General features: G+C 37.5%; 1 protein-coding gene across 3 annotated transcripts in view; it reads left to right on the top strand.

Annotated features, from left to right (window-relative positions):
* usp43b (ubiquitin specific peptidase 43b) overlaps nt 1-12,961 on the top strand; it is a 64,524-nt gene that overhangs the window by 42,546 nt on the left and 9,017 nt on the right. For all 3 annotated transcript variants that reach the window (XM_089128340.1, XM_089128339.1, XM_039650861.2), the window contains exons 10-14: nt 2,285-2,362; nt 2,496-2,625; nt 4,491-4,836; nt 8,188-8,346; nt 12,381-12,539. In XM_089128340.1, coding sequence (XP_088984466.1) covers nt 2,285-2,362; nt 2,496-2,625; nt 4,491-4,836; nt 8,188-8,346; nt 12,381-12,539 — 872 coding nt within the window. The remainder of the gene's footprint in view (nt 1-2,284; nt 2,363-2,495; nt 2,626-4,490; nt 4,837-8,187; nt 8,347-12,380; nt 12,540-12,961) is intronic.

Genomic DNA, 12,961 nt, shown 5'->3' on the forward strand with positions numbered 1-12,961 from the left:
TATGACATTAGTTACATTTTTATTTTTCAGATAATTTCTGAAAAATAAAAATGTAACTGTCATATCATTATGCCTAGGGGAAGTCAGGCATCCAATCTCGTCCGACATCTTAAATAAAACATTTTAGTTGACACACAGTGATATTTGTGTTTGGCCTCTCATTTTATGTGATTGATTATTGATGAAGCGTGATCAATGGACAGCGTAGGCAGAAGTTGAGTTTCGGTGCCCCCAAGTTCACGTGCGATGCAAGTGATTGTGCCAGCGCCTTATTATTCTGCTAGATATTTGCTTCTTATTTATTAAATACAGGCAAGGTTGATAACACATTGATCACAATTAAGATATTTATATTAAACGAAAATCCTTTAAAAAGAGTCTTTTTACAGAACAAAACACAAATGAAGTGAGTGGTTAAAATCATGTCTCTCATGATGCATCTTTCTCATGCTGCATGCTCACTTTCATAATCAACATTGATTAAATAAAAAAAAACATTAGTCTATAATATTTAAACAAACATGATACTAAATATATTTACTTTATTGGCAACAACACGTAACGTATACAGAGAAATTTACTGGTTTTTTTTGGTCATAATGACGTCATATTTTTCAACCCAGCCCTTAGCCCCCCTCGTCTGAAACAGCTTCCCGCGCGCCTGCCCTTTATCGTTAATATAACACGCGAACCCAAGGCGTCATAAATCCTTTAGCGTAATATGAGACTACCCTACCCCACACCTAAACTTACCCATCACAGCGCATGTTATATTAACCATAACGGGTGCCATGTGCATAGTATTTGGCCGTTTTGTCATATAGCGTCACATATGACGCTAAAGGATGAGAATGCGTTGAATTATCTTGATGGTTGTACAGATCATCTTATTAGACTTTTCTGTGTTGTGAGGTGTGTTAAGATTGACTGAATCTGCTTGGTAGAACATCAGATCCGTCCCGATCTCGATTAGAAATGCTGTTGTGTGGGGGGGACCCTGAGGACAAACACGCGCACGCTCTGCAGATTATCTCGTCAAATGAAACGATCAGACAGCGAGCTGATGGAAGACTCACCTCCAGCTCATTCTATAGCATGTAAAGTCCATGTTCACACTGTTTCCACTCCACTACCAATTTTCTTTTTATTCCCCCGCAAATTTTGTTTGCCAACCGTCATTAAACCCTTAGTTTGTGTGGGTTGTTTGTGAATGGAATCTGTTAGTGTGGTGTGCTTTCCTAATCTCATTGCTGCACTCCACACAGAGCAAAATGGTTAACCCAATGATTTCTTATCAACATGATTGTGGTCTCTCATGACCCAGCCTTTAGCCTGATGGTTAGAAATGTTGTACTGAAGATAAGACAAGTATGAAATGAACCACGACAGGATAGTTCCTGAAATGCCAAGAGCAGAGAGTCATGAAGTGAGAATACTGTGAGAAATGGTGTCATATGCAGAGGAGATGTCAAGGAGAATTTATTAAAGTGCAGATGGAGCCTCAGTCAATGGCCATAAGAAGATCATTTACAACCCCGAGGAGTGCTGTCTCAGTTCTGTGGAGAAAACCTGATTGGAAGCATTCATAAAGGTTGTGTGACGACATAGTTAGACATAGCAGCTCTGAGAGAAATGGAAGATGTGAAATTGGTCTACAATTAGCCATGTCAGGCCGGGTCTCTTTAAAACAGGGGTAACAGCCACAGTTTTTAATTCTGCTGGATTGTTTAATAAATAAGCAGCATTTTGACTGTACATGAGATAAGAAGACCTTTTAAGGGGAATTTCACACTAGTACTTTTGGTGCACACCCACCCAAGTTTGATCGATGTTAGAGTTCGGTTTGCATGGATGACGAGAACACTCTTGTTGGTTCATGGCTTACATCTCGTTAACAAAGACTCGTTTAAAATTCCTGAGAAAAGAAAATGAATGGGAAAGATTCAGATATCAACACCCTATAGCAATAACTCAATAATAGCAATCATAATAAGTCACATTTACTTTTCTTTGTTAGATTATCTTCAGTGTTTGTTCATGAAACTGTATTATTAAAGCAGATCACTATTTATCTAGCTCGCATTTTCATCATGCTCTGATGCGGTGGGGTTAGTATGTGAGGTCAGATATTATTCAAAGATGGTTATGCCTAAGCAGTGGCTTTGTAACTTTTATTTGGAAACCAGAAATCGAAAAGAAAGCAAAAATAGTGTAAAATTGTAGAAAAAATGTATGTCTGTTCATTTCCTTTGCAATCCCTTTGGCTTGTTCTTCATCTCCTCAGAGCTCTGAAGCTGTGCGGCTCAGGTGGACCTCCACATGTGAAGCTCATTGTTGAGTGGGAGCACAGAATGAAAGACTGGTAATGCAACCTTTTATTTCCTTGTGAGTACGTGCGATAATACAGAGATGTGTATCTGCACTTAGTACATGAAGCCAACAAAACAGGCCTTGAGGTCAAATCACCTATAGGGACACTGTGTGTTTGTTCGCAGTCTGTTTGGTAATATCCAGGAGGAGGTGGTGAAGGACTCGGAAAGCGTCCGTGCTCAACAACAACACCACGTTCAGCAGCACAGCTGTACCCTGGATGAGTGCTTTGAGCTGTACACCAAAGAAGAACAAGTAAACAACACAAAAACACACATTATACTGAATATTAGCAGCAGAATGCAATGGAAAATCACAACCAAGTTTAAATTTAAAGGGTACATATCATGCTTTTAAATCATTCGTTTTTACATATAAATCATACCGTTGTGGTCTATATAAAACATAACTGCAATGCTTGGGTCTGAATTCCTCATTATTATAGCCCCACAGGCTCCATTTCTACCCCTTTTCTGATGTGCGTCTTTGAGCGGCCCCTTTCAATGCGTCCCCTTTAAATAAAAAGGAGATGCGTCACACCCCGCCCGCTCTCCAGGTCGATGAGTTCACGGTCAGTTCAACTCCCCACGTTCGGCCATTATTATTGTAGTTTGATTAGAGATATACGATTATATGCGATACCTTCAAAGAACATTTTTACTCACACTTTAATAAAATGTCAACAACAGAAGACTTGTCCATCAAGCCTTACATATTCGAGCCAGAGCGAGCGAGTTGATAAAGACGACGAAAGACGACGACGAACCTGCAGAACAACCACTTCTTCATATGAATATATTGGTATGTGAGTTAACTGTTTTGTGTTATTAGTGAAAGTCGACTTTTCTCTTGTTAAAACAAGCACACTAACAGATAAATGACTATGGTCTAATCTTACCACAAAAAAATCTGTATTGACAATATGATACGTTTAGAAAAGCATCAGAAAACAACGCAACTAAATGACCATTGATGAAACTCAAGAACAATAATACTGCAGACAACAAAAACAAAGAAAGACAAACCTAAACCATGACCACCATGTGTTTTAAGAAAGTAAAGTACTTTATTTTTATTAACGATATTTACAGCTTATCGAAACGCTCTGTTCGTCATCTCCAAAGATAGAAAGAATTTACCTCTCATTCAGACGAAGTCGATCGGCAAACCCTTCTTTATACTGGCGGAGGTTGTTGAAGTGGGAATCCTTGAAGTGCTTCAGGTCACTAACGTACATCCAACAACCGAACATTTTGACTTGCCCTCTCGTAACTTCTGCATCATTGAGCTCGGACTACATAATCGGAGCGAGAAATAAAAATGGCGGATTGCTCGAAGTGTTGGTAGTCAATGTCCTTATGTCAGTTCCGCTGCAAATACGGTGACGCACTTGCTCAAAAAACGTCATAGACAACAGAAAAATCTGAACAGGTTGAAAAATATGACCAAAACAGAATATAAAGATATAAACGAATCACCTGAAGAGAATAATTTCATCTTTTCTGTACTTATAAACACTCCAAACATACAACAAAATGCATTTAAGGGCTAAAAAAGTGGATTTTGCATGATATGTCCCCTTTAAGGCTAAATTTACCCAGTTAGTTGGTACTGTATATTTGTATTTTTTTTTCTCTCCACCAATTAAAAAAGTGAAGCGAATTTCTGTTACACAAAATGTCAAAATGCCGCTTGGCCAGGCAGATCTTTTTTAGCCTTGTGTAATTTCTAATTTTGAAATGTTTGTAAAATTATGATTGGATGATTTTTATTATTTTATTCTGAAAATACAAGCGCCGTTCTCCCTCTCTTCAAGAAACTTTCATTATTTCAGCAACATGCATAACAGCTGAGACCTGGACATTTTCTGAAACTCATGATTGGGATGTTGTTCTTTTGATTCTGAGCAACTATAACAATAATATTTGCTCTTGTGCAGCAGGTGTTTCTTTCTTTTTGAAAGAGGACAAAAACAGGAAAAGATTAACATTGCCAAAAGTACTGTGCTTTTTATAGAACAATGGAATATAATCAACACGTAAGAATTACATGCATGTGGTTCTAGAGGACTAAATAAGCATAACTTTCTTATGCATAATTTTTCATCCCTGTTTACGTAGCTGGCCCCTGACGATGCATGGAAGTGCCCTCACTGTAAACAGCTGCAGCAGGGCACAGTGCAGATGAGCTTGTGGACCCTCCCAGACCTCCTCATCCTTCACCTCAAACGCTTCCGACAGGTGGGAGAGCGGCGTAACAAGCTCTCTACGCTGGTCCACTTCCCCCTCATGGGCCTTGCTATGGGCCGCCATGTGGTCAAGAGGAGCAATTCTGTCCGTCCACCACATGGCTGGAAACAACAGGCCCATCACAAGCCTGAAACCAGCCGACACTCACTCGACTTCCTATACGACCTGTATGCTGTGTGTAACCATCATGGAGGCATGCATGGAGGCCACTACACAGGTGTGTGAGCAAAAGAGAAATGTGATCTAAAATGTGCCTTTTAGTAAAACCTGATGAGACAAAATTTGGGATTTTCAGCTTCACTTTGTATTGTTACAATGTCAGTAGTATATGTCTACTTGTCCCTGTTTTACCTGGACTGAGAAATTCCCATTTATTTTGTCAGCAAATGTTTTGACAGCTTCAGGGCTTTTGTGAAAACTACAGATTATACTTCTGCATTTTTGTATCCTCACCCACAGACAGTCGGTTCGACAGAGTTAACAGAAAGGTTATTGTATCACTGAAAATTGGATCGTACTTCATCTACTTTTTAAACATCTTTGTTTGTGGTAAAAAATGAAACACTATGACAACAGCTTTCTTACTTGTATGCAACATGTTTTGCTTCAGGTGGAACTGAGACAATGGCAGTGTTCATGGTCATCCAGTTTGAAATGTACTGTTTACTATTTACGATTCTTTGCGCCCTTTAGCTACTGCCTATGAAATGCGCTGGAGCCTTAACTAGAAAAACTCAATTCACTCCCACTAAATGTTTCTTCTGAGTTCTTGCACCCAGGAACAATACAAGTCAACACCATTATGACTAAAAGATGCCTAGTGGGTGTTGAAGTTCTCCTATACCTGCATATTTGGCATAAGGAAGGACAACAGCCTTTTTTCTATGTTTTCTCTAGTCAAGTAGCTCTGATTTAATTTTTCCCCCACCTTTGTACTGTATAGGCAGCCAAGTTTTTTTTAGCCAATTTGCCAACATTGAAGTCCTCCTTTAAAGGGACACTTCACCCATTTGCATTAAGCTTTGTATCTTTAGAAACCCAGTCATATTTTTGAACGGTCATGGTTTATTCACTTATGTTCCCCTGAGATGAGAGAAATAAGGATTTAAGTTTTTTACTTCCTGCTTATTATGACGTAAAAATCGTCATTTTGCCTCATAATAAGCAGGAAGTCACATTTCATTGAAAAGTGTAGAGACGACAAACATTAGCTCATTATTATTCCCAGGTGTGGGACCCATTCACCCTACAGGCCTATTGCAGATCAATGGATGGGACTTTACTTGCAGAAACTGAAATCAATATCCGACCGCCATCTTGTTTGGAAGCTAAGCTAACAAGACCTGTAGAGATAGGAAGTATGACAATGACCGAAGAAACTAAACATGATATGGAAGAAGAGGATTTTGAAAGTCTGCTGCTCGAATCCGATGTTTTTGGCTATCTTTACGAGCCGCAGTGTAATGAAGAGCAGCTGAGGCTGATGGAGGAACAGGAGGCGGCTGCCTGTCGCGCTCGAGTAGCCCGGACTGGCTCGAGCTGGGCGGACTGCTAGTGCATGTGCTCTTGCTGCGTGCTACGGCTTACGGACACAGAGTCCGTCTGCTGCAGAGAATTTCAACAATGGCAATTTCTCCTGGACGAAATCTCTGAATCAGACGAGCACACGGACGTTTGGGTACACTTGAGCACATGTGCAACTAGTCCAATCTTGATTGGTGCTGTGTCACTGCTTTCTGTATCAGCTTTCTGTCCTTAGCAAGCTCTCTGTATGAAAAATGCCAGTCTTATTAAATGTTGTCTGTCCCATTAAGAATGATTAAGCAGCTTCAATCTGTGCCCGACGCTACATTACGGGAGGTGACGCACACAATCTGTGTGTGGTTGCTTGGGAACCGAGAGCGCATATTCTGCTCTTGAGAGGGCTGTGGTCATTCATAAATCCCCGATGTGTACAGACAAAAGCGTGCACTATAATGAGTTTCAGCTCTGTTCCTGTGGACTTTCTTTTTATTCTTATGCAATAAAGAATCGAGTGGCTAGTAACGCATAGATTATGGGTCCACAATATATATATATATATATATGAAGAGTTCAGATGCAAAAGCCTCTAAATGCCATTTGAAATTTTCTTCTAAAATGACCATTTTTATCAAGCTTGTATATTTAAGTTCAGTAATTTCACTTAAATGACAATTAATAGGTAATCTTCATTGCCATTTAAGTGAAATTACTGAACTTAAATAATAGATTCATCAGGGGGATCTGAGGTCGCATCCTATATACAGGCTGGCACACCAGATCCTCCTGTGACCATTTGAAAATCCAGACCATATATATCCCTTCCATATATATATATATATATATATATATATATATATATATATATGTATATACATATATATATATAATTTGGAGGGAACTGAGTAGACTTGAAATTCCTTGAAGTTGTCTTGAGAAGTAGACTGAGTAGACTTAAAAGTCTTTCTCGTTCCTCTGACCACGTGCAAATTTTACAGGGTCCTGGGGAGAGGATTCACATTTCATTGAGATATTGACCGCAAACAAATCTCAGCACTAGCTATTTAGGGCAGGGTGCTTGATTCAGATCGGGTCACTTTCGCCCATCTAATTGCAACTGGAGCACAGAGTTAAAAGACCATGGAAAAAGGTGACACAAGATGGCTCCCGATATTCACACGGGAGGAATGGGAAAAATATTCCAGCCTCATTTCTGCACAAGCTGCTGGATAGAACTGGCAGAATTTTGCTGAAGCTGAAATCATTTGGCTCAACGTGCTAGCCAAAATACGAAATATTTTATCTGAGAATTCTGTGCTAATTAATTTACACTGCAAACCCCTTTCTTAATAATGGATCGAGATTAATTCTAATTTTTCTAATTCTGTTTGTAATTTTGTTTTTGTAAACTGTTTCTATTCTTGCTTTAGAGCATCATAAATTTAAAGCATTTCAGAAGCATAAGTTGTTTACTCTTGTAACCCTGCATTGTGATACTGTGATATTTGGCTTGTTATTAATTACTTGTGATATTCCTAATTTGTAAGTCACTTTGTATCATTTTAAATCTATATTAAATGCACACAAGTATTCAATTATTTAGCAAGGATGCATTCAATTGATCAAAAGTGACAGTAAAGACAAAAAAATATATATATATTAAATAAATGCTGTTCTTTTGAACTTTATATTAAAGGATCCTTAAAAAATCTGTCACCGTTTCCAACTGAAAATCAGCATATTAGAATGGTTTTAAAATACAGTTTTTACTGTATTTTTGATCAAGCCTTGGTGAGCATAAGAGAACCCAAACTTTTGAACAGTAGTGTGCATGTACCTCATTACGGTTTTTTTTTTTTAGATTAATGCTTACATACAAATTTGTAAATTGTATTTATGTTTTGCAGTGTAAGTACTTGAATGCATGTGTATGTAAATGTTTAAAATTTAAACAATACTATGCATGGTCCAAGTAATTCTGGCCCTGTGCATACTTGAGCATGAAGTAAGGTACATTCTGAATATAATGAATCTCTGTTTTGAACAGCATACTGCAGGAACTCAGTGGACGCTCAGTGGTACGCCTACGATGACAGCACTGTTGAGCCGGTGCCTGAGGGAGAAGTGTGCACTCGTGGTGCTTATATCCTGTTCTATCAGAGACGTGAAGTCATTCCATCCTGGTCAGCGAACTGCTCACTACAAGGTGAACACTCGTATCTGCTTTACTGTATATCCTCATAACAAGGGCAAACAAACAGAAAACGTACTAAAGACTGCATTATCAAGAAAAATAGTAGTGTAGTTTTGTTAAGCATATCATTTCAGCCTGTCCGTTGTGCTATCTCTTCATGAGATGTAACTTTACACTAAGAAATGTATGATTATTATTGAGTTTGTGTAGCAATGGATGTTGATAAGGGAAGAAGGTGGCGGGAATCGGCAAACATTCAACACTTTGATCACAACACTTTCACACTTCCACAATTTGCAAAAAAAAAAAAATATTTTATTTTATTTTATTTTTACCAAAACCTCTAATCTACAGAACGCATAAATCACTGCTAGAGTAACTTTACTTCCTATTTATTTTTTCGCAAAGTAGTGCATTCTAGGCTCGAAGTATCTATCCCACCATCTGAAGTTCAAATATTTTATGTATTTCTGTATCAGAAATGCTTAGCTGTAATAGTTCACAATAATACTGATCACGTAAGTGCAGGTGGCGAGCATAAGAGACTTCCTTCAAAAACGTTAAAGAAATATTTCCCCAAATGGTTTAACAATAGTGTATATCCGACAATGTTTTGCATTGCAGTGATGAGAAAAAAGGCACAAAGGCTTTTCTACACAGTTCTCATCATCTTTCTCTCTCGACATCTTGGGAACCACGTCTTCAGAATCCAAATATAAACACAGAAATGACACAAATGAATTCAACAACCAGTCTTAGAGTAACCTTACAACAATAACCTTGGTGAAGGAATAGGAAAACACTTGCAGGAAGGATGAGCTGCTGATCAGCCTCACTGGGAACAGATATGGTTTCGAGATGCTTGTCTCATACTGACAAAATTAAGTCTCTTTTCTTTTTCTGCTCAAATGTCTCTGCTGCTGTTTTCCTTTTCTCTCCAGTCCCCTGAAGTTATGCTATATGATTCTTCTTCAACAAATCAAATCTACACTGACATGTAAAAGTATCGAAGTTATATAAAATGTATTATGACAACCGCATATCTCCACTGAAGCCAGCTGAGCGGGCGTTTTCAATTCATTTCTCTATGGGGGTTGAACAGAAGGCTCACACATCAAAAAGTCGAGCAGTGTTCATGCAACTTCATGCAAATGAGAGGTGAAAAACACAGGGTGACAGCAAACCGATATGAGATGAATGCAGTAACGTCTGTCTAAGCTTTTTTTTTAAATCTGCCTGTAGTGCTGGTGGATTCTGTGGTTAAATGTCATTCTTGCATATCATTAGATTTAATTCAGATTTAAATGCATTTTGCACGCACTACTGTTTAAAAGTTTGGGATCAGTGAGATTTTTGAAAGTCTCTTCTACTCACAGAGGCCTTGTTTATTTTATCAGAAACACATTAAAAATCATTGTATTGTCAAATATTATTATACAAAAAAAAATGCAAAAATGTAATTTATTCATATGATGCAAAGCTGAATTTTCAGCATCATCAGTGTCACATGATCCTTCAGAAATCATTCATGATGATTTGCTGCACAAGAAACATTTATTATTATTAGCAATGTGTTTTTGCAGAAACCGTGATATATTTTTTCATGATTATTTGATAAATTGAAAGTTCAAAAGATCAGCATTTATTTGAAATAGAAATCTTTTGTTGCAATTGAAATCTTTACTGTAAAAAAAAGTATGACTTTCTTTGCAAAAAATCTTACTGACCACAATTCTTAATGTAAGTTAAGAACATCCGCTTTGGTTGCATGAATCAATTGCACATGAGCAAATAGTAAATTCGTCTAGGGGTAGGGTGTCCCGATTCTTGTTGAGATCGAGGGGTAGGGCTAAGGGGTGGGGCTACATAGCCACTCGAAACTGAGATTTTTCAGAGGCTACGAGAAAGTTCACAGAATGCATTGCAAATCGCCGGCGAGATGGCTTCGTAAACGGTTAAAGCTACACTGTGTGATTTTTACCCCCATCTAGCGGTGAAAAGGTATATGACCATCCAGTGAATATTAGTTTCTGTTCCTCTCAATTCCGATTTCGTTTTAACTCCTACGGTGGCCAATGTAGTCCAAGATTAACATGGCTTCCAGTTCGACCTCGTCCATGAGTGTTAAGTCAAACGTAAATGGGAAAGGCGAAGCTTGAATTAACGGTATGTCCCTCTTTGGCTAATGTACTTTCAAGATGGAGGGGCAACATGGCGACCGACATTAGAACCCTTTACCCGTATGTATTTTCAATGGCATATTATACACTCACGAGAATACTTTATTACTTGAACGAATTAAATGTACATTAATGAGCACGTATATTTTTGAAAGAACTAAGTGTTTTTAGCTAAAAATAAACTAAAAGAGTAACACAGTGTAGCTTTAAACATTTAAATTTAGCGCCAGATGACACCACCATGCACTTTTTATTTACCCTTATAATAATACTATAGTCATTTAAATGAAGAAATGGTATAATAAATGACCTTTCCATAGACATACATTTCGAGGAAGGAATGTTATAATCATCATGTTTTGGCCACAATCTTACGTACGGCTCCTTTAATAATCAAAACGGCATGCGCCTTGCAGAAGAACACTGTAGCCAGAGCTCTCTGTTTATGATAAATAATGCCTGGTCTAAAATATTCAGAATATAAATATTAATTATAGGCATAGTGATGAAACAAAAAGATGGATTCATGCTGTACTCGCTCATTATATAAATATTGTACATTTTTAACAAAAAAGTTTCATAGTGTACCTTTAAGGTATGGTAACATATTTCCATAGTGCAGCAAGGTGCATATTTTGGTATATTATTGTAAATGGTAATGGTAAAAAAGTGATGCAATTTTAGTGTTGAGATTTCAGTAAGCTGCTCTTCAATGATACTGAATCTTACATTATAATAAATATTGATATTGTCAAATGTCCTGTAATTAGTCATGAAATGTCATGCAGAGGGCTTAGGTAACTCCATTGTGGTAGTAATCAAAATGGATCTGTTATCAGTAGCTCCCATGATTCACAGTAGAAACAGTGGAGTCGGAGCTCGACTGAGTTAAACTGTTGTGAACCGCTTCAAGTTACATTTCAAAATAACATGATCTGTCAGGTTCACATTTGTGGAGTTAATGCTATCAGCTTCAGTGTTGACTGTCGTGGTCTGATCAAAGTTATGATTCACCTCCACACTAACATGCCCCAGAGCATTTATGCATAAACTTTATAAACTCTCATTTATGTCTATTTGAAGATTGCAATGTGCTTCGCCAAATAGTTCTCTTTTGTGTGATTTGCCAAGCTTTATAATATGAAACTTTGCTGCTTAATCTGCACATAAATATGACAGCTCTTTTTGTCTGTATGTCTGATGATACAAAGAATATGTTGTTCCTACTTTCCATAGATGCCGTAAAGGGGATAGTACACCCAAGATTATGAAAACTTTTTTCAAAAAGTTCCTTTTGAACTTTCTGAACAGCAAAAAAATGTTTCTTGTGCATCAAATCATCATTTTAGAATGATTTCTGAAGACACTGAAGAGTGAAGTAATGATGCTGAAAATGTCACAGTATTAGTTTTTACTATATTGATTAAATGACTGCAGCCTCTATAAGCATAAGAGGTTGAAAATATTTGATTAAATAGATGCTGCCTTGGCAAGCGTGACTTATTTCAAAAACATTAAATACCATCCTTCCCACATAATAACATGCATTGAAACTATCAACCCATCTGAGACATTTTTTTGTACAATTCTCACAATCATTTATATGCATAGCATGATTTTTGTTTGGACCCATTCCATCTTCATGCATGTTTAATAGAAACGAGACTCGCACATACAAAGACTAGAGCAAAATGATAACAGGGTTCCTGGTATTTTCAGGAACCTTAAACCATAATGCTTGACCATAATTCTGTTTGCTCAGCTCCCCAATGCTAGGATTCGGCTACCAGTTCATTATCAGAAAACAAACAGAATTCTGACTTGCGTGAAATGGGCAATGTTAACTAGGCTGCTTTTTACCCACAGGTTCCTCCAGCGTCTCTATATCAGATCACTGGCTCATCCGATTGAATGCAGACAACCGAATTTCCAATTCAACTAGTAAGCTGTCCAATTCATCTTCAGCTCCTGAGCCCCAAACACCGCACGTTCCTGTCATCCATGAGCCTCTAAATGAAGATGATGGTCAGTAAACTCTTGATTTACGTCTACTACTACTAAAAACAATAAGTGGTATTTCTTTTACAATTTAATGAAGTCATATGTACAGTAACCTGCTCCATTGTTTTGAGTCGTTTTTAAAGGAAAGTCTCTGGCTTTCTGATTATAATTATTATAATTTTAGATGTAATCAAATCAAGTCAAGTCCCATTTATGTGTATAGCACTTTATACAGTACAGACTGTTTCATTTCAATTAAATGGTGGCTGTCATAACTTGTTTTGGCCATTTTCATACAGAGATTTATTCAAATATACATTTAATAATTACTAACAGGTTAAGGAAGGTTCCACTTGTTAGATAACTACCTTAATTAACATGAACTAACAATGAAAAATACTTCTAAAATCTGTTAATGATCATTTTAACTGGCTGAGCTGCATTAG

Source organism: Pimephales promelas, chromosome 3, assembly GCF_988280905.1.
Source record: "Pimephales promelas chromosome 3, fPimPro1.hap1.1, whole genome shotgun sequence".
Taxonomy (NCBI): Eukaryota; Metazoa; Chordata; class Actinopteri; order Cypriniformes; family Leuciscidae; genus Pimephales; species Pimephales promelas.